At 49.1% G+C, this 21695-nt stretch overlaps 1 protein-coding gene across 4 annotated transcripts; it reads right to left on the bottom strand.

The window, feature by feature from the left end:
- Nucleotides 1-1261: 1261 nt before the first annotated feature.
- On the bottom strand, nt 1262-20954 carry H6PD (hexose-6-phosphate dehydrogenase/glucose 1-dehydrogenase). Of its 4 annotated transcripts, XM_063145181.1 has the most exons (7): nt 20878-20954; nt 17028-17108; nt 14788-15435; nt 11518-11635; nt 5231-5500; nt 3754-4132; nt 1262-3147 (listed from the first exon to the last, which is right to left on the bottom strand). In XM_063145181.1, exons 3-7 carry the CDS (start codon nt 15415-15417, stop codon nt 2166-2168), a joined length of 2379 nt encoding a protein of 792 aa, XP_063001251.1. In that variant the 5' UTR covers nt 15418-15435; nt 17028-17108; nt 20878-20954; the 3' UTR covers nt 1262-2165. The 4 variants fall into 4 exon arrangements, with proteins under 4 accessions (XP_063001251.1, XP_063001253.1, XP_063001252.1 ...); XM_063145183.1 differs by lacking the exon at nt 17028-17108 and having other exon boundaries at nt 20878-20946; XM_063145182.1 differs by lacking the exon at nt 20878-20954 and having other exon boundaries at nt 17028-17126.
- Nucleotides 20955-21695: the final 741 nt, after the last annotated feature.

Raw genomic sequence — 21695 nt, 5'->3', positions numbered from 1 at the left:
GGGACCGGCCTATGAATCACCTCTGCATGATCCACTTCCTTTGGGGGGTGGGTATTTCGGCCACCCCTGTGTCAGGATCACCATTTACCCGCCCTCAGAGGAGGCTGCCCGCCACATCAACTCGTCTGCCAAGGAAACCCACTCTGTTGCAAGTAGTTTGGGGGGATCTAGGATGGGAACTGATCATTGGCCATCCTGGCAGGGGCTTCTGGGAATTGAAGACCCAAACATCTGGAGAACTACCGTTTGCCCAGCCCTGATCTAAGGTACACGTTTCATACAGATGTGGGAAATTTTACAGGCAGATCAATAGTGAGTAGGCACACCTGACCTCTGTTACCGAGCTACTCACTGAGGAAACCCTGAGAAGTTTTCAAGAGACCAAAGCCGCTTGCTTTACTATTTTGAAAGCTGCCTGCTTAACTCGGAGCTGAATCACTTAATCTGAATAAGCATTCAGGCAACGCAAAACCTGTGCAATTGCACCACCTTGTGGCGGAACCTAGTTTTTATTATTATTATTATTATTTATTTATATAGCACCATCAATGTACATTCCCCCCCCCCCCCCCCCCGGTTCTCTTTCACAATTCTATTCCTGATTTAAAGAACAAATTCTCAAAGGCCCGTTCCAGGGCAGAATTTTGGCCTCATCTAAGCTTCCTGAAAACCAAAAGGCCTAGGAAAGCCTTGTTGGGTCAAGGTGCAAGTCCTACCTTCCTGGGAGTAAGTGCCATTGAACCAAGCAGGAATTCTTTCCAAATATTCATGCCAAAACCCCAGAAAGGACAGCCACGAAAGATTTTGGGAGGGCTGGTGTTTTAACGCTCCTCAGGCGATGCGAGATCTCAGGAACCGGTGGATCCCTCGCAATAGACCCTGATTATGCAAAGTACTTCTGCTCAATTTGCATAATTTATTCAGAATTAATTTCTCCCCAGTGAAGAATATAATGGGTACCTTCCAATGTTAGTCCCATGGAGAGCAGACCCACTGAAATGAACGAGACTACATTTAGCCGTAACTTCAGTCCCAATGGGTCTACTCTATGTAGGACGAATACTGGATACTACCCATAGACACAAAGGCTGCGATTCAGCAGTGTCTGCCTGCCAGTCAGTGCTGTAGTGTAAGACTGTCTTTTGTCAGCTTGGTGACGTCCAGCTGTTTTGCTCCACAACTCCAAGCATTCCTGATGGGAATGATGGGCGTTGCAGTCCAAACATCTGGAAGGCCCCCAAGGGTAGTCTTCAATGTTAGACCTACTTGGAGCAGACCCACTGAAATAAATAGATCTTCAGTTTGTCTGGACTAACTTGTGGCATTCATTCCAATGGGTCTACTCTAACACTGGGTACTACCTCCAGTGGGGAAAGGTCTAAATAGGTCATTTTATAACTTCTTTCTCCTCCCTTAGAGTGGAGGGGAAAACAAGGCACAGAGTGGTGAAATAACCCGAGCACAGCCGAAGGAGGAGCTGAGAAACGTCTCTTGCCATGCAAATTCCACACTCGCAACCTCCCAGTTGTTGACCCACGGAACTCTCAGCCACAAGATGTGGCAACAGCCACCAGCTTAGATGGCTTCACAGAAAGGGCAGGGGAGGTTAAGCAAATCCATGTGGTTATCCATGGGGATCACAGAATAGTAGAATTGGAAGGGGCCTATATAAGGCCATTGAGTCCAACTCCCTGCTCAGTGTAGGAATCCATGGTCGATCAAGGGCCGTTAGCCCTTGGAATATACCTCCAAGTGTGCAGGCAGTGTACCCCTAAAGGACGTGTTAAGGACAAACAAGGGGCCATCACCTTCAGGCCCTTTTTGCACGTTTCCAAGATGGCAGGGAGATCAGGCTGGTTGCAGTTAGAAGTAGAATGTTAGACTACAGATGTTTTGGACTACAACTCCCATAAGACCTTGCCAGCATGGCCAATGGTTCGGGATTTTGGGAGCTGTGGTCCAAAACTTCTGGGAGGCACAGGGTCACCTATCCCTGGAAAAGACAGACTTTGGTCTGGTCCAGAAAGAAAACACACACACACACGCACGCACACAAACACACGTCACAACATTCAGTGCGTTTTTGTGCACCAAGATTGACGAATTCTCAATCACGGACTGCGGAGGCGGGCGGATGAGGAAGAGCAGCCGCCGAGCCCCACGGATCATCCCATTAAAGCTTCGTAGTCCACGTACCACGCTATCTGGCCGGAGCTGGGGTTGACCCCCGAAATCGGCCATTTCTGGGGTTCGTGCCCCGCCCTACTAACCACTGTCACGATGTCGTGTTTCCCCTTCCCCATCACCAGCACAGCGATCTGCTTGGCTTTGTTGATGAGCGGCAAAGCGAGGGTCATGCGCTGGTGAGGTTTGACGGGGCTCTCGGCGAACACCACGTCCCGGGTCCCCTCGAGGCCGGCGGGGGAGTGCGGAAAGAGGGACGCCGTGTGCCCGTCGCTGCCCAGCCCCAGGAGCACAAGGTCGAAGCTGGCGTTGGCCACCAGGGCGGCAATCTCGTTGGCGTACAGCTCCGGACCCTTGTCCTCCTCCACGCACAACCTCCGGTTGAGGTGGACAGGCATGGGGTGGACGTTGAAGAAAGGGACCCGGACGTGCCGGAGAAGATGCTCGTACAGGTTGCCAAAATTGGACTCCGGGTCGGTGAGGGGGACACAGCGCTCATCCACCAACCACACGTGGGTCTCCCTCCAGGGGAAGTCGTAGTGGTGCAGGGCTAGCTGCCGGAACAGAGCCAGGGGGCTTGACCCGCCCGAAAAGGCCACGTGGAACTCCCCGGACCTCGCAACAGCACTCACGGCTGATGCTTCGATGTCCGATGCCAGCCGGGTGATTAGCTCCTCTGACCAACTGGTAATCAGTTGGCTTTGCCGGAATTTGGACTGGACGGTCTTGTATTGATCCGGCATTTGCTCGTCCCTGGCGTCCATCAGCTTGACGGTCTCTTTCACCACGAAGGACACCTCTCTGCCCGCTATCTCAAAGTCGAGGAGGTGTTCGTTTCCTCGACCCCCGGGATACAAACGGGGCACCTCACTCGCTAAGCTGTCCAGCAAAGGGCTCCAGAACCCCCAAGACGCCAGCAGATTCTCCGTAGTGATGAAAGAGTCCTTCTTGCCGTGGTAAATCCTGGAGAGAGGAATGGACGAGAATTCTGTTCGGATTGCGCAAAAGCGCCCCGGGCGCAACCCCGAACCCGCAAGCGAAGAGGAGCGCTCGTTCTCCAACCCCCACTGCAGATTCCTGAGCTCGCGCTCGCAAAATCTGCACTTTAAAGTCTGAGGACTTTAAAACACACGCAGAGGAACGGCGCTTTTTAAAATACGCACTTTTACAAAGGCACACTTTATCGGGTCGATTTTAAAAAGTGCCTCTTCAGAAGTGTGCACTTTAAAAAAATGCATGCACGAAACGCACGCTTAAAAAGTCACATTTTTTCAAAGTCGCGCTTTAGAGTGCATATTCTTAAAAGTGCCTTTTTAAAAGTGTGCACTTTAAAAAGAACAACCACATTTTTAAAAAATAAAATTGCATTTTCACTTTTGGGTTAATGGGGTGGGAAAGTATGCACTTTGGAAAAACACGCACTCCTCCTGTTCAAAATGTGCACTTTTCCTGTTCAAACAGACCAAAAAACAGGTTTCCAGCGAGAACGGGAGCGAGATGAACCAAGCTTGGAAGTGAATTTTGGAAAATTTAGGCAAGCCCAAACGCCCTTAGTTCTCCCATTCCTACCTGGAGATCAGGATGGAATAGGCGTCCCTCTCCACCACGGGGGCATAGACGTAGTAATCCGAGAGAGGCTGCCCAAATAGACGCAGCTGTGGACGGTCCAGGACTTCCTTCCAGCTGCTTTCCGGCATGGTGGGCTTGAACAAGTTGCGGCTCACGAGGACCGCGGGGGAATTCAACTCCCCATGGCCGACGTAGAAGACAAGCTGCCTGGGCTTGCACTGGCTACGCGCGGCATCCCATGTCATTTCGTTCTGGGTGCAATGAGCTTGGTTCTTGAACAAGACGCGGACGTAGCCAACCCGTTCGTCAAGGACTTTGCCGGAGGTGAGGATGAAGGGGACCCCTTCCCAGCGGAGGCTGTCCAGATGAACTAACACACCTGGAACAAAAAGATGATGAGGTATGTCCTGCATATGCAAGGCTGCAGCAAACAAAACTGGTGTCTTGCCACCAAAATTCAGCAGCAAACTGCTAGAGAGTCAAAAGTTCCGAATGTAGTTCATTTTCAAGTGAAAGATGCCCTTTTTGAGTCTTTGTAATGGTTTGCTGTCAAATTTCGGCAGGAAACCACTGGGCCAGGGTGTGTGTTTCTCTCTGCAAAATTGGGCAATGGTAGCAGCACCCCTTCGCCCCCAGGGAGGGGTCTGGAAATTAGTGTTCAGACCGCCCCAAGTTGCCCACCTCTAACACATAGGGAAGAAGAGGAGTCCCTACTCAGCCATAAAGTTCAAGGGATGACTTTAGGCCAGTCACTGATCTCAGCATAACCTACCTCACAGGGTTGTTGTGAGGATAAAATGGAGAGGAAGAGGACAATGTGAGCAGTTTTGGGTTCCTTGCAAGAGGAAAAAGGTGGGATATAAAATAATAAAATGATGATGATGATGATGATCTAATAATAAAAGCAATCTTGCATTTTTAAGAATTCACTCCTTAGAGAGGAGTTAGGTACATTCAGACTGAATGGAGCTAGGACACTTCTATCCATGTTAGAACCAGTGTGGTGTAGTGGTTAGAGCTGGGTTTTCCAACATGGTGCCCATGGACACCTCTATAGGGGCTTGTCCAGCTTCATGCTCCTCCTGATTTTTATATTGTGAGCTTTTTTTAATTAAAAAAAATTAACTGGGACACTGGCCTGCTGCAAAAATAAATGCCCATGGTAGCCATTTTGTGAGAGCACCCACAAGATCCCCTCACAATTCCAAATGTATTCATTGACCCATAAAGTTTGGGGGGGGGGACAGGTTAGGAGAGTGTTGTAATAGGCCTTGGGAGAGACCCAAGTTCAAATCCCCGCCCAGCCAGGAACTGTGGCAAAATCCACCCCCCCCCTCTCTCAGCTTACCCTGCCTCGCAAGGTCGTTGTGAGGGTAAAATAGGGGAGGGGGAAATCTTGACCTCACTGCAGGAAGGCCGGGATAAAAACACAACCAATCACTGCCCTGCAACACCTACAAAACAGTGTCAGCCCTACCTGCAAAAGTCGGGGTCCGGCTGAAATAGTTCGGTTCCTTCTGAAGCTCCTCCCTCACGTGGGCGTTGTACCCTTCGTACTGGCCAATCACGGCGCTGCTCCTCTCCAGGCCCTGCAGGGTGGCGAAAGCCTGCAGCTTGCTTCGGAGGACGGCTTCGGAGTCGCTGATGTTCGCCGGCAGCTCCATGGCGAGGAACATCAAGACCTCAGTGAGGTGGTTCTGGTGGATGTCACGGAGGACTCCGTATTCCTCGTAGAACCCGGTGCGGTCTGCGTCCCCCCGGTGACGGAGGAAGGAAACAGAGGCAAAAAGCCCAGTTAGCCAGGGACTTCATTGACCTCGGTAGGTCAAGACTTTTCTCTTCTCCCAGGCATTGAACCGCATATGCTGAGTTTTTTAACTGACCCCAGAATAGTCGTTTTAAAATGGATATTGTCTGTTTTCGTTTGTATTTTATGCTTTTTATGCTTTTAAATTTTGTATATTTGTTTATAATGTTCACTGTTTTTAACTTTTGTAAACCGCCCAGAGAGCTTCGGCTATGGGGCGGCATATAAATGCTAATAATAATAATAATAATAATAATAAAGATCCAATACGTTAAGATGTTTTTAGAAAGTTTTAAGATGTTTTAACAATGTATATTATGTTTTAATTCAGCTTTATGTATTTTATATTTACTGTTGTTCCCTGCCTCAATCAAAATGGAGAGGCGGGTAAGAATTTAATAATAATAATAATAATAATAATAATAATAATAATAATAATATCTTGATGCATATTTAGGGATTCTTTTTGGAAACCACTCCAGGGTTTATTCAAACAAGAAAGGAAAGTAAAGGAACCTCTCGTGCAAGCACTGAGTCATTACTGACTCTTGGAGGGACGCCAGCTTTCGCTCACGTTTTCTTGGCAGGCCTTAGAGCAGGGTGGTTCGCCGTTGCCTTCCCCAGCCATGATTACCTTTCCCCCAACTAACTGGGCACTCATTTTACTGACCTCGGGAGGATGGAAGGCGGAGTCGACCAGAAATATCGCTAATAAATACACAAAGAAACCCGGACTCTACGTAGTCCGCACTTTGCACCATACAATATTATTCACAATAACGATAATAATTTTATCGTTAAGATTAATAATAAATATATTGAATAATAAAATGATCATGAATTATAGAATACTACTAAACAATAATACATTTTACTGACGATGCTAATACTAGTTTATTAATAATATTTATGATTCATTATTATTATCCTTAATATAAGAATATTAAAGAATAATAAAAATTATTATTATTATTATTATTATTATTATTATTATTATTATTATTATTACATTTATTTGTATCCCGCCTTTTGCCCAATGCTGGGCCTCAAGGCGGCCTTACAAAGTTTAAAACATACATTTGGAGGGGGAGAAACAAAACCATAAACATTTAAAATACACAACAAAATTATAAGACATTAACATAGATGGAGGGGCAGATTATTCTCCAAAGGCCTGCTGGAACAAAAATGTTTTAGCCTGCTTCCGAAAGCCCATCCAGGAGGGAGCCAGCCTAGCTTCCCTGGGAAGAGAGTTCCAGAGCACCGGAGCAGCCACCGAGAAGGCCCTGTCCCATGTTCCCACCAAGCGCGCCTATGAAGATGGTGGGACTGAAAGAAGGGCTTCTCCAGAAGATCTCAAAGCACGGGCAGGTTCATAAGGGAGAATACGGTCTTTCAAATATTGATGATAGACAATGAGCTGTCGATAAGGGACTCACAAGCAGGCCTCCCACCCATGTTCCCCAGGAACTGGTGTATACAGGCTTACTGGCTCTGATACTGGAGGTAGCACAGAACCATCAGGGTTAGCAGCCCTTGATGGAGGCCTCTAGGAAAACCACAACCATGCCATGTTTTCCCAGCATCTGGTACTTAGAGATATACTCCCTGTCTCTCCAGACAGGTGGATTCCACCAGAGGCAGGGCCTTTTTGGTGGTGTCTCCGCATTTGTGGAATGCTGTCCCGCACCCTTCCCTAACCTGGTGCCCTCCAGATGTTTTGGACTTCAACTGCCATCAGCCCCCGTCAGCAGGGCCAATGGTTCAGATGATAGAAACAGTGGTTTGAAAAAATCTGGAGGGGACCAGGTTGGGAAAAGGCCACTTAAGGCATTTTCATTTCAAGAATGTGCTTTTTTTTTTTTAATTCAGTGCTGCGTCTTGATGGGAGTTTTTACGGCGTATTTTAGGAGGGCATATCGCGAGGGCATATCGCCCTTGAACGACGGTTCTAGAACCCCCCCCCCCGATAAATACACAACGCGGCTCAAGCGCTGTCATCGGGGGCGACCCTTTGCGGAATGGCGTCCCATCCCTCCCTTAAAACACAGTCATCTGGCCATCACGGCTCCAGATGAGAAATGAAAAGATCGCATTCCGTCTGTCCATTTGAGCGGTGCGGACGAGCAGGAACCCCCCCCCAATACATCCCACCTCCTCCGGGGAAGCGAAGAGTCGAAATGAAATTAAAGGAAAGAAACGCGAAAGTGGCTGCAAGAGGTGTCTTGCTGCAGTGCCCTTGAGAAGGGACAGCAAAGGTTAGTTCCAGATGGTAAAAGTTTTCTTCCTGCTTCCCCCGCTCGGCTCGTATCTTACCGGGTGATCAAGGATTGGGGAGGGGGAGATTCAGGGAGTGGGGAGGGAGAAATTAGAAGAAAGGCCATTCATCTTTAAAGGACCCCAATTCTCTCCTTCAGGCAAGTTCCGCAGTTAGCGCAGCTGCGCTCGCTGTCCCCGCTTAAACTTCGGAGCGAAGAAATCCATCTCCCTCCTTTACCCACAGCGCGTACATTAATGTAATCAATGCCGCACATCCTTTGGCACGGGAGCCAGCGATGCAGACGCGATTTGGAGGGGGGGACCCGGGGGGGGGAAATAGCAAATGAAAGATTGCAGTTGAGGGAGGGGAACTGGGCACCCTCCGCTTTCCTAGCTGTTACTTTTTCCTCCCGGGGAAGGCGAAGCCTCGCCAAAATAACCATCGTAATTTGGACCGGTGCGGGTGCGCGCATAGATCACTGGGCTTTTAATAAAGCAATGGCTCGTTGGCAGCTTGTGCCGAGGCTGCAGAAAGCGAGGGTGTCCGGCGGCCGTCCCCGGCACTGCTGCAGGCAGCAGGTGCAACCGGGGCTGCGGAAGACTGCAGCAACGTCGAGCACAGCTGCGTCCTTGACTTCGGGGGTGTCCTGACATGCTGGAAATCGCGGTCACCGGCTGGGCGAGCAAAGGAAAGGCCCTGCAACGGCACACAGCCCGGAAAACCTGCAGCCTTCACTCCCACACCCTGCAAAAATGATAAAATTCTGGGATGGGGGGGACGGGACAGCATTCCGCACAGGAGATCTTTTCCCAGCGTGACCTGAAAAATTGCTAGAGATGAAGCATGTGTTGTACGATGGGGGGGGGGGTTACGAAGCTAGTCCTCATGGTTCTGAAAAGAGGGGTGGTTTAAAGAGGAAGGTAGGAAGATGCCTTATATAGCCCCAGTATAGCCTCCAGGCCTTCCAGACTACAACATCCGTCAGCCCCAGCTAGCCTGGGCAAAGGGTGGGGGTGATGGGAGCTGTAGTACAAGACATGTAAAAGGAGCTGGGTTGAAGAAAGATTGGTATTGCCTCTGGGGCTTTTGGATTATAACATCCGTCAGCCCCAGCTAGCCTGGGCAAAGGGTGGGGGTGATGGGAGCTGTAGTCCAAGACATATAAAGGGAGCTGGGTTGAAGAAAGATAGGTATTGCCTCCGGGGCTTTTGGATTATAACATCCGTCAGCCCCAGCTAGCCTGGGCAAAGGGTGGGGGTGATGGGAGCTGTAGTCCAAGACATATAAAGGGAGCTGGGTTGAAGAAAGATTGGTATTGCCTCCGGGGCTTTTGGATTACAACATCCGTCAGCCTCAGCTAGCCTGGGCAAAGGGTGGGGTGATGGGAGTGGTAGTCCAAGACATTTAAAGGGAGCTGGGTTGGAGAAAGACTGGTATTGCCTCTGGGGCTTTTGGATTACAACATCCGTCAGCCCCAGCTAGCCTGGGCAACAGGTGGGGGTGATGGGAGTGGTAGTCCAAGACATCTAGAAGAGGCTGGGTTGGAGAAAGCATTTATACACTAACTAGAACGGGCTCTCCTCTGTGCTGGAGGAGATGCTTCAGATTGAACCCAGAGCCTTTGGCATGCAAAGCAGAGGCTAAGCTACGGCTATTCCTATCTGTTGGTTCAGGACAAAAAGAAAAGGCTTTCTTTACAGATAATGTAATGAATTTATGAGATCCTGAGTTGCAAGAGGTGGTGAGGACTAGGAACTTAGGTGGCTTTAAAAAAGAAAGTTACATTTAAAGGGAATAAATCTAACCAAACCAAGACAGCTAAATAGAACTTCTACGTTCCAAAGCAGCTTAATTATGAACCTCAGATGCCAGGTACAAGCCACAGGGATACTTTCACACCTGGCCTGCGGGCTTCCCAGGGGCATTTGGCTGACCACTGTTGGAAACAGTACACTGGGCTGAGATAGACATTTGGTCTGAGTGAGCCGGGTAACTTGTTATGTAGCAAAGCCATGCAGGACAATGGTTTCCAAGCCTAGAATCGCTTGCAAAAAGGTCAGGGACTTAGAAATAGTCAGTAATAAACCTGACAATTATGCTCAAACAGATCACTTTAGGAAGGAGGCTTTGCAGACCATGGGGTCAAAGAGAAAAACATTTGATATTTAGCCCTTGGCACGCACTCACGCTCAAAAGTGGTGGGTCAGCTCACAGGGAAAGAAGGAAAAAAGCTGGGTTTGCCTAAAAGCTGCACACAGATGCTTTTAAATTTTCTACGGGTTTTAGCATGTTAATAGTTTAATACCTTTTTAGCTGTGTACATTATTTATTGTTTTGTACCGTTTGAACTGATTATATTTGTGAAATCCCAATGATATAAGGCGGAATACAAATGTTTTAATAGATGAATAAATAAAATGCAAGGGCTTATGAGTTTGGGTTAAATTTTGGAGAACCGTGTTCAACTCTCGCCTCTGCGAAAGGCTCATCAGACAGTCCCGGGCCAGTTGCTTTTCTCTCGGCCTTGACTCTTCCATCTGTAAAACTGGGGTCGCTTGGGGCCTACCCAGCAGGGCTGTTTTGCGATGCTGAATGGAACTGAAGACTGCCAAACGCTTTGGGAATTAAGGGGACCTAACACTGAAAGCCCACAGAGACCTGGATTCCACCGGATTGCATAGCTCAGCTTAAAATCTCCATGAAAGCAACCCGGATGTCGAAACTCCCCTTGAGAAATGGGTGTTTTCACAGAATCCTAGAATAGCAGAGTTGGAAGGGGCCTACAGGGCCATCGAGTCCAACCCCCTGCTCAATGCAGGAATCCACCCTAAAGCATCCCTGACAGATGGTTGTCCAGCTGCCTCTTGAAGGCCTCTAGTGTGGGAGAGACTACAACCTCCCTAGGTAACTGGTTCCATTGTCGTACCGCTCTAACAGTCAGGACGTTTTTCCTGATGTCCAGCCAGAATCTGGCTTCCTTTAACTTGAGCCCATTATTCCGTGTCCTGCACTCTGGGAGGATTGAAAAGAGATCCTGGCCCTCCTCTGTGTGTCAACCTTTCAAGTATTTGAAGAGTGCTATCATGTCTCCCCTCAATCTTCTCTTCTCCAGGCTAAACCTGCCCAGTTCTTTCAGTCTCTCTTCATAGGGCTTTGTTTCCAGACCCCTGATCGTGCTGGTTGCCTTCCTCTGAACACGCTCCAGCTTGTCTCCATCCTTCTTGAATTGTGGAGCCCAGAACTGGACGCAATACTCTAGATGAGGCCTAACCAGGGCCGAATAGAGAGGAACCAGTACCTCACGTGATTTGGAAGCTATACTTTTGAACGCCTTTCAGTCCGAGGGCCGAATTCGTTTTCCGGGAAAGCTCTCTGCTTGGTGGGAGGGGCCAAAAGTGAAGGGGAGGGGCCGAAAGGAAAAGAGGCGGGGTCAAAATGCCAGCACGTTAGCTTCAAGCTTTTTTCTGCCAGAAACCAATCTGCCGGAAAGCAGTTCAGCCTATTAGAATGGTAAACAAATGGTCAAGAGCTGGGAAAACGCCAGTCGTTGGGAAGGGCTGGGCCGAATTCGGCCCACAGGCCTGATATTCAACACTCCTGCTGAAAGAGGCCTCCTTCGCCATCTCTAAGGGGTCCCCCGTCCTCCACATCCCGCCCTCCTCCTCCACCGCCAGCCTTGAAATCGAGACCCACATACTTTTCACGTCCACCGTCTCCTTCAAGACGATTTCCACCCGTTCCACGTGGCGCCGGTTCCAGACGGGGTCCAAAAGTCGCCGGTTCTGGTCTCGGAAGGGTAGGATGTGTGCCACAGCCTGCGGGCATGCGGAAATAGCGGAAGAAGAAAAGGAGACAAAAGAAGAGACAGGGTAAAAAAAAAAAAAAAATCCGAGAGGGAACCACACGTCCCAACGTAAACTTTTTGTTGCTTCTGAGGATGAAATTCGTTGCGACGACTTCCGAGAAGATGAAGAATTTGCACGTAAGCAAAATGCAGCTCAGGACGAAAGAAGGCATCGTGAGAAAGGAAATTAGACCCTGTCCCCCCACCTCCACCCCGTGGTACCAAACTTTGGGTCAGTTGGTTCTATAACCAGGGAGGGCTGGTTCCGTCCCTCAGCAGTATCACAGACCCTGATTGGCTACCTAGCCCGGCCTCCTGATTGGCTACCTGGCTCAGTCTCCTGATTGGCTACCTAGCCCAGTCTCCTGATTGGATGGGTCCTAGCTATCACCCCTAGCTAGCATGATGGGAGATGTAATCCAAGGCTATGGAACCTCCGTTAGGCAGACGCCCATATTCCATTTTGGAGAAGCTCCAGAGTCAATATTCATAGAATCATAGAATAGCAGAGTTGGAAGGGGCCTCTAAGGCCATCGAGTCCAACCCCCTGCTCAAGGCAGGAATCCACCCTAAAGCATACCTGACAGATGCTTGTCCAGCTGCCTCTTGAATGCCTGTAGTGTGGGAGAACCCACAGCCTCCCTAGGTAACTGATTCCATTGTCGTACTGCTCTAACAGTCAGGAAGTTTTTCCTGCTGTCCAGCCGGAATCTGGCTTCCTGCAACTTGAGCCCATTATTCCGTGTCCTGCACTCTGGGAGGATCAAGAAGAGATCCTGGCCCTCCTCTGTGTGACAACCTTTTAAGTATTTAAAGTATGCTATCATGTCTCCCATACTTGGAAATCATTTTTACTGAAAGACTTGTAAACTTTTTAACACAACGCAACAGCATATCTTTGGCTCCCGTTCATGTGGACTTTCAGAAAAATATATACGTGAAGACACTGAAAATCAGAGCAGGGAAGAAATGGCGAAGGAGCCTCCCTCTAAAAAGTGGGGAACATTTTCACCTTGGGGGCTGGGCTGCATTTCGGTTAAGGCCTCGGGGGCCGTGGCGAGTGGGCCAAAGAGGTGCGGCCAACATCCCCAAAACACTGGCACGTTTTAGCTTTCCACTCCCAAAGCCAACAAGATACGAAAGCCCGCTTGCACTCTGCACATGACCAGAGGCACCTGTTTCCGTTGTATTTCACACGTCCCACGGCACTACAAAACAGAACCTGGGGCTATGCTAGACCGATTAAATCCTGCTTACACCACTCTACCCAGAAAACGCTTCCTGATCCGGCGAATCGCAAACCCTGTCGTCCCTTCCCCGTTTTTGTCACCTTGGCCTCCGTCGACTCTACCCCTCTTGAAAACTGCCCAGTTCTGTCCCCCACCCCATCCCACCCCACCCCAAAAAACCCCCAAGAGGAGTAGAAAGAAAGGCGAAATAAACGCGGCTCCACATTTTTATCAAATTAAAAGCCTCGTTTAGCAATCGGGAGCTTGGCAGGCGCTCTGTTAAACGAGAGCGGATGTGGAGAAGAGGGAGAAAGGGTTGATTACTCAGCGAAATCGAAGCGATGACCTTGGGTGGGAGAGATCAGGTGGAAAGAGTATTGCTGGAATGAATATCGCCCCCCCTTCTGCCTCTTCGCTCACTCGCCCGCACACGTACGCACTCACGCTCAAAAGTGGTGGGTCAGCTCACAGGGAAAGAAGGAAAAAAGCTCTAATGAAATCACTTGACCCCATTACTTCGGCAGAAGCGAAAAGAACCTGCGGTTTTTATTTCCGCGGTAAAACGTGGAGCTCTCGTCAAGCAAAGGGCCTAAGAAGATGCTAGACCAGAGCAAAGGTCCATCAAGTCCAAGATCCAGCCGTATGCCCCGAGGACACCCACATACGGGGTACGGGACACGAACGACAAGAGAAACTCCCCTGGGGTTGATCCGGAAGGGCTCTTGTTACGAGCTTAAGCTTTAAAAACGAATAGTTCTTTCTTTCTTTCTTTCGTTCTTCATGGTGTGTGTTTTTTCCTTACCACCCCCTGCAAGGAGAAAAGTAGCGCACAAGGGAGAAGGGGGCCTGTGTCTATTCTCCAGGGGCCCGTGTCTATTCCCCAGGGGCCCGTGACTATCCCCCAGGGCCCTGTATCTATCCCCCAGGGCCCCGTGTCTATCCCCCAGGGCCCCGTGTCTATCCCCCAGGGCCCCGTGTCTAGCCCCCAGGGCCCTGTGTCTAGCCCCCAGGGCCACGTGTGTATTTCCGAGATTCTGGCACTTGACAGTGGGCCTTATTGAGCGCCCAACGATGTTGGCCCATACCAACAGCACCACATCCCCCTGCTTGTATCCCTGGCCATCCTGGGTGGCTTTTTCCGAAGACAACACGGAGATTGGCACCAGGAGGTCCGAACATATAACAGTGATTCTGCCCCACTTGTACAATTAAAGTTCCTGATCTTGACCTACTAAAGCTTTTACACGGCTTGGGACCACAATACCTCTCCGGATATGAACCATCCCTGCACTACGTTAATCATCTATGGCCCTCTTCCAAGCGGCTCCTCCATGGGAGACTCAGAGGAGGGCAAGGGGTAGGGCCTTCACAGTGCTGGTCCCCAAATAGGAAGCTTTCTCACCAGCGAGGCCCAACTGGTGCCAACAGTGTCATCAGAATCAGGTTAAGATTTTCTGCAGCCGAAACTCTCCCCACGGCCTGAGTTCGAGCCCAGCGGAAGCTGGTTCTCAGGCAGCCGGCTCAGGTCGACTCAGCCGTCCATCCTTCCGAGGTCGGTAAAATGAGTACCCAGCTAGCTGGGGGAAAAGTAACCACGACTGGGGAAGGCAACAGCAAACCACCCCGCTACAAAGTCTGCCAAGAAAACGCCAGCGAAAGCAGGCCTCCCTCTAGGAGTCAGCAATGACTCAAGTGCTTACACGAGAGGTTCCTTTCCTTTTTCTTCTTCTTTAAAATCATTGACTTTTTTTGTACACAAATGGTTTTATATGATGTGATTAAGATTGCATTTTTAGAGGGTTTTGCGCTCTGCAAACCACCCAGAGGGCTTTGGCTATGGGACGGGGCCGAAATGTAACAAAAGAACGAATGAAATCAAAGAAAGGACGCTCACCTGCTTGCCAAGGTAGTGGTCCACTCGGTACATCTCCTCCTCCCGGAAAAAGGTCCTCAGCTCCTCGGCCAGCTGTTGGGCGGACCTGAGGTCGTGTCCGAACGGTTTCTCCAGAATCACTCGCAGCCAGGCCCCGGCCACTGGCCTGCAGCTGCTGTTGATGTGGCGGGCAATATCCGCGTAGGCGAACGGCGGGACGGAAAAGTAGAAGATCCGTCCGGCTTCTTTAAGGTCCTCCTGGCCAAGCGTGGTCGTAATCTCCTGGCTCAGGGTGGCATAGTCCTCTGCCGTTTTGAGCTTGCGATACTCCGTCAGTTTGAGGAACTGGTCTTTCAAGATGGCGCAGCGGTTTGGCGGGACGTCCGGCGGGCACGTCAGTTTCTTCAGCCGGCCAAACATCAGCTTCCGTCCAGCTTCCGGCTCCGCCTGGGCGGCCCCGTGGAAGGTGAAGGTGTGCCCGTTACTCACCTCGTCCAGGTAAAGCTGGAACAGGCCCTGCCACAGGTACTTCTTGGCCAGGTCTCCCGTGGCGCCCAAGAGGACCACAGAGATGTGGCCGTGAGATTCCCTGGCCAGGGAGGGGAGAACTCCCAGGAGGAGCACCGCACCGAGGGCAACTGTTGAAAACATCTTGGAAAACAGGGCAAGCTGGAGGAAAGTAAGGAGCAAAAAGGAAGTGTTAAAAGTCACGGAAATGCAACAACAACACACACAGAAATGTCAAGTCTCCAAATCCCACTACTGCCACCAGTTTTCCAAACTGCTTTGACTGATTGGGCCAAATGGAAAAAGAACCACCCCTGCTCTTGGTTTGTTCTTCCAGGTGGTTTTTTTTGGGGGGGGGCATCCCCTCTGCCCCCTCTTCCCTAGTTTCTTCCACACGATTTCATGCACTGCCCGATCAACAGTGGCATATAGCTGCGATTCACGAATGGGCTTATACTTGGATATTGGGTCTGTCTTTATTAAAGTTTATGTGTAATCTACTCCTTTCCCCTTTTTCTTTTAGAATGTTATAATATTTGAAACGGAGGCTTTTAAAGTATCTCATTACACCTGCACTTTTATTTTGTTTCACTGAAACTTCTAATAAAAAATTAATTAAGAAAAAAAAATGACCTCTCGTAATCGACTACATTGTCCAACTGCTTTTAACATTAAGTCTTTTCACCTAAAGTTCAACCGAAATCTACCCTCCCGGAACGTAAACCCTCTCTGGATCAGCTTTCTTCAACCTGGTGCTCTTCAGATGTTCTGTATGGAGGCTCCCAGGATTGCCTGTCCCATGCTCCTGCTGAGTGAGGCTGATGGGAGTTGCAGTGCAAATCATTTGGAGTTCCCCAGGGCGCAGAAAGTTGCTTTAGATCCCTCTGGGAAAGCAGTGAAGAACCCTTTTCTCTTCTCCTGTACAACAGACCTTTAGGGATCTATTATATCTGTCTCCTCTTATTTAAGAAGGATGATTGCACGATTAAATGAGAGGTTAGACAATTCTAAAACACCCCAAACATCCAGTTCCTTCCAAGGAAACGAAAAGAGAACAGGTTACAACAGCTTTCGGCTTTTCGTATCTTACGTCCTACCAATCAAAAACCCATGAGAAAAACACAAAGACCACTATTTTTCGTAAACATTTATATGTTTACAGGCATTCTGTTATTCTATTTATCATTTATGGCAAGTTTTTCAGAACATAAAACATTACAGTAGGCTGTTTGGGAATCCATTTGATTGCTACAGCTTTAAAACATGAGACAAACCAAATAATAATTCCACCAGCAGCTGAAAAAGGCAATAATAGCGTTGAGTATAAATTCCGCTATGAAACCTTACTGCTAAACACCATAACATTTAGTTTTACGGTAACTATAAACCACAAACACAATAAAAAAAAATTAAAAATTGCAGTCGGATTATTAGTGGGAATTAAAGTATGGCTAAAACACGAACCAACAAAAATAATAATTCCGCTAGTTGTTAAAAAGGTTTTGACTTGCACGGCAAAAAAAGTCACAGATGGATAAACCGTGGCAGGTAGGGTCTGCTGGAAGTGGTGTGTCCCACTTTCACGTGGATTGGGGGACAGAGAATTCTTATGAAAACTCCACGTCCCACCTGGATTAATTCTGGGGCCCAGTGGTAGCACATGTCCCCACTGAAAACCAAAAGGTCTTGAGGTTATCACTGGGAACAAATCCAATTTATTAATACCCCTTCGTGGATCCTCCGGGGCGGCTCACCTAAATCCTTTCGCCGAGATCCCGGGGGCCGCTAACCCTTTCTCGTTCTGCAGCCGTTCCTTCTTCCGAACTCAACAGAATCTACGAAACACGCCAAGCGTTCAACGGTTATCCAAACAAAATGCTAGAGAGATAAGCAACTTTCAACATTTCCTGGTACGGACGGGTACCTCCCACTCCCAGCACGAAATACACACACACACACCCCAGAGCACTACAAAATTACATAGACACACACTTAGAAACATAGAATAGCAGAGTTGGAAGGGGCCTACAAGGCCATCAAGTCCAACCCCCTGCTCAATGCAGGAATCCACCTTAAAGCATCCCTGACAGGTGGCTGTCCAGCTGCCTCTTGAATGCCTCTACTGTGGGAGAGTCTACGACCTCCCTAGGTTCTATTGTCGTACTGCTCTAACAGTCAGGAAGTTTTTCCTGATGTCCAGCCAGAATCTGGCTTCCTGTAACTTGAGCCCGTTATTCCATGTCCTGCACTCTCTGGGAGGATCGAGAAGAGATCCTGGCCCTCCTCTGTGTGACAACCTTTGAAGTATTTGAAGAGTGCTCTCATGTCTCCCCTCAATCTTCTCTTCTCCAGGCTAAACATGCCCAGTTCTTTCAGTCCTCTTCATAGGGCTTTGTTTCCAGACCCCTGATCATCCTGGTTGCCCTCCTCTGAACACGCTCCAGCTTGTCTGCATCCTTCTTGAATTGTGGAGCCCAGAACTGGACGCAATACTCTAGATGAGGCCTAACCAGGGCCCACTTCTTTCTACGAAAACCACACAAAAGCCAGCACACTACGAAATGGCACATATACACCCCTCCCCTCCCTACACTATGGGTGTAGAACAGCAGGCCCTCCGGGGTTTCCCAGATAGCCCCACCCTCTTTTCCTGGGCCCCATCTGCTAACAGCCAACTCCGTTCCATGAGTGCCGATCATTACGCAGCCCAATATGGGACCGCCCAGGCACAAAAAGGAGGTATGTCAGCAGAGGCTTGAGGAAACACCCCTCTCAAGAAGGATTTTACTTTGCCGAGGAAGTTTTGTCTGAGCACACTTGAGGCAGGAGACGAAGACGCCAGGCTTTGAATAGGGCTTTCCCACACTGCAAAATTTTGCTGCAGGCCCTGCAGATAAAAATCTAATATAAAACAAAGCATGAAGTCTGTCTGTCTGTCTGCTTTTCTCTGGCATTTCTCCCATGCCTTTAACACAGAGAGATTTTTTTTCTGGTTAAGCTTTTCCCAGCATAGAGAAAATTATCGGGGGGGGGGGGACACGCTTAATCGCTGCATCTTAACGCAGAGGTGAAGAATGTTCTGATGCTGTTGGACTGCAAGTCCCATCAGCTTTAGCCCACCTAAAGGAATGATGGGAACTGCAATCCAGGAACATTTGTTGGGGGCACATGTTCCCCATATATATTAAACACCTTAACTAACACAGCTGTCCCTAACCTGGTGTTCTCCAGCTGTTTTGGACTTCAACTCCCATCAGCCCCAGGGCAGGAATCCTGGGAGTTGCAGTCCAAAATTCCTGGACAGTACCGGGTTGGGGAAAAGTCTGCCCTGAATTTTGGAGGTCACTTAGACTGGATTATACACAAAACCTCTGACTTGCTACCAAGTTGGTTCACACAAAGCCCGCCCTGCAAGGTTGGTGTATTATTATTATTATTATTATTATTATTATTATTATTATTATTATTATTATTATTATTTAGCAAGGACAGCAAGCGTTTCAGACAGCCCACAAAGTTTGAGCATGTGCCCTACACCAAAATCTTCCTCGACTCGCATCAACCTGGGACAGCATGGCCAATGTCAGCGATGACGGAAGTTGGAAGTCCAACAGGTGCAGAGGGTGCCTTGTTTGGGATAGGCCAGCCTAGTGAACGAACGGCTTAGGGAAGTCACAGAAATATGACACTCCATACACAACCGATGTTGAGAAAGACAGCTGGAAAGTCTCCTTGCAAAACTGCTTGAATGTCTGATTACGGTGAGTAATAAGCAAATTTCGCAGTCAGCAAGCACAATTTACCCAGGCTACTTCTGGGCTCTCCTTAAATTTAAACCTGATTTAAGTGCATGCACAGAAGTATTCCAGCGCATGGAGAAGGGAAGATTAACCCTTTCTCTCCCCCCCAAATACCACTCCCCACTCCCCCATCCGCCAGCAATTAACCTTATAAAACAATCCCCACTGACGCCAATGGACACTCAGTGCTTTTCGAAATCGATTCAGGGGTGCCCGTTTTGGAGGCAAGTGTAGAAAATGTCACCGCTGTCCGACCTTTGACAGCCTTGCACTCCTGTTCTATCAACGGCGACTAGTCCTGATGATGAGATGCTGCTTCCCCAGAGGCAGTATACTGGGGAATACGGGCAGGCGGGTGCTATTAATGGCACCCATGTCCTACTGGGTGTGTGTGTGTTTCTCACTGGGGCAGCTGGTTGGACACTGTGTGAACAGAACGCCGGACTAAATGGACCCCTGGTCTGATACAGCAGGGCTTTTCTCCTTCTCCCAGATAAAGGAGAGAGAGAGAGAGAGAGAGAGAGAGAGAGAGAGAGAGCGAGCAGGAGCGGGAAGCCATTGGAAAAGAAATATGCCACGCTCCATTGCTGGACCAGAGCGTGCACAAATGTGCTTTCTGCTCCACTGCAGGTCGGCACGGCACACGTCCCGGTCTTGCGCTTGCTTTTGCAAAGAAAAAAAAAACCCAAACACATGCACGCACAACTGGCCCTATATAAACACAAAGGCTGTTTCTACACCTGCCTCCCACCCCCCACCCCCCGAGATCATCCCTGTGCATCCAAATGCCACACAGGGGATCCCGGGAGCAGGCAGGGACGATCCCTGCATTTTCCTGGGATAACCCTTCGGTGCAGAAAGGCCCACCCTTTCTCTTTCCAGCAAGCACACAAGAACCAAAGGTAAGCCCTGCTGGATCAGACCAAGGCCTCATCTACACCAAGCAGGATATTGCACTATGAAAGCGGTATTCAAAAGGCAGGAGCCACACCAAGCGAGATACAGCGGGGTGGTAGGTATGTGTCAATGGGCCCCAACAGCTGTCAGGGCGCTTCACTACCACTATAAAGCAGTCGTGTGGCTCCTGCCTTTTATATACCTAGGGTGACCCTATGAAAAGGAGGACGGGGCTCCTGTATCTTTAACAGTGGCATAGAAAAGGGAATTTCAGCAGGTGTCATTTGTATGCATGTCACACCTGGTGAAATTCCCTCTTCATCACAACAGTTAAAGCTGCAGGAGCTCTACTAGAGTGACCAGATTTAAAAGAGGGCAGCTTTAACTGTTGTGATGAAGATTAAATTTCACCAGGTTCTCCCTATATACAAATGACGTCTGCTGAAATCCCCTTTTCTATGCAACTGTTAAAGATACAGGAGCCCTGTCCTCCTTTTCATAGGGTCACCCTAATATACCGCTTTCATAGCGCTTGGTGTCGATTAGGCCCAGGGCTCCATTGAGTCCAGTACTCCGTCCCCAATGGGGAAACCCACTAGCAGGTCATGAATGCGATTCAAGGCATCCTCCTGTCGGTGCGCCCCAGTATACTGCCTCCGCTGCTGCAATCCGGGCCAGTCGCCATGGGTTGCCCTGCATTGCACAGGCGCAGCTAACGACGTCGGATTTTGCAATGGGGCAGCTAAGAGGAAAAGGTTAGGGAGTTGTGGGGCGGGGGAAGGGCAGGTGGACTTGCAGCCCCCCACCCCACCCCACCCCACCTCCCCCCAACCCATCATTTGCAAGCCACGCTTTTCTTTCCTCGCCCCCGCTTTGCTCTAGGGCAACGCGGGCCCGATCCACTCACCTCCCTCCCGCGTGGAGGCGCCACGCGCGAATTGGGGGGTGCCAAACGTGTGAACCGGATGCGGGTCTAGGTTTGTGGTGGGTTTTTTTTTATCTTTTCGTTGGCAGCGCAAGAACGCGCCGAAGTTTAGCTCCACCTCTGCCAAGCCACTTGCAGTGGTGTGGGGAGGAGAAAAAAATTCTATGGTTTAAGTTGCAGAAGCGAGAGAATTCGTGAAGCGGGAGGCAGATTTTTCTAAATTTATTTTCATTTAAAAGAGTTTTAGGCCGCCTTTCAAGGCAGGAGGCTTCCGAAATCCATTTTATTGATTTAGTTATTACATCTTCCTACCGCCCAATAGCCAGCTTTTCCTAACCTGGTACCGTCCATATTTTTTGGACTACAACGCCCAGCATCCCTGGTCATTCGCCATGCTGGGGATGATGGAAGTTGAATTCCAAAACGTCCAGAGGCATTTGTGTTTCAAATTTGTTGGCTGTTTTTATGCTCTTCATGGTTTTAATTTTTCTGAACCGCCCAGAGAGCTTTGGTTATTGGGCGGTAGAAAAATGTAATAAATAAATAAATAAATAAATAAATAAACACACACACACACTGCAGATTTCTCCAATTTGATGGATTCCAGTTGTTCTTGGACTACAACTCCCAGCATCCTTGACTGCTAGCTGCAGCTGATGGGAAATGAAGTCCAACAAAATCTGGAGGGCCTTCTGTTCCCCATCCCTGGTGCAATGCCTTTATTGGCCAACTTAAAGAACACCCACACCCACCCACCCACCCACCCACACAAATGAGCAAGCATTTGAGATCTCCAGGTC

This window comes from Elgaria multicarinata, chromosome 20 (genome assembly GCF_023053635.1).
Source record: "Elgaria multicarinata webbii isolate HBS135686 ecotype San Diego chromosome 20, rElgMul1.1.pri, whole genome shotgun sequence".
Classification (NCBI taxonomy): domain Eukaryota; kingdom Metazoa; phylum Chordata; class Lepidosauria; order Squamata; family Anguidae; genus Elgaria; species Elgaria multicarinata.
The sequence above is the reverse complement of the archived record's forward strand: the minus strand, read 5'-3'. Positions and strand labels throughout refer to the sequence as shown.

Excerpts from the sequence above, each read along its gene's own strand:
- H6PD (XM_063145181.1), bottom strand. The coding sequence starts at position 15,417 with ATGTTTTCAACAGTTGCCCTCGGTGCGGTGCTCCTCCTGGGAGTTCTC. Across the intron at positions 11,636-14,787 it reads ACCACTACCTTGGCAAGCAG|GCTGTGGCACACATCCTACC; the intron begins GTGAGCGTCCTT and ends GCATGCCCGCAG. Across the intron at positions 3,148-3,753 it reads TATTCCATCCTGATCTCCAG|GATTTACCACGGCAAGAAGG; the intron begins GTAGGAATGGGA and ends TCCTCTCTCCAG.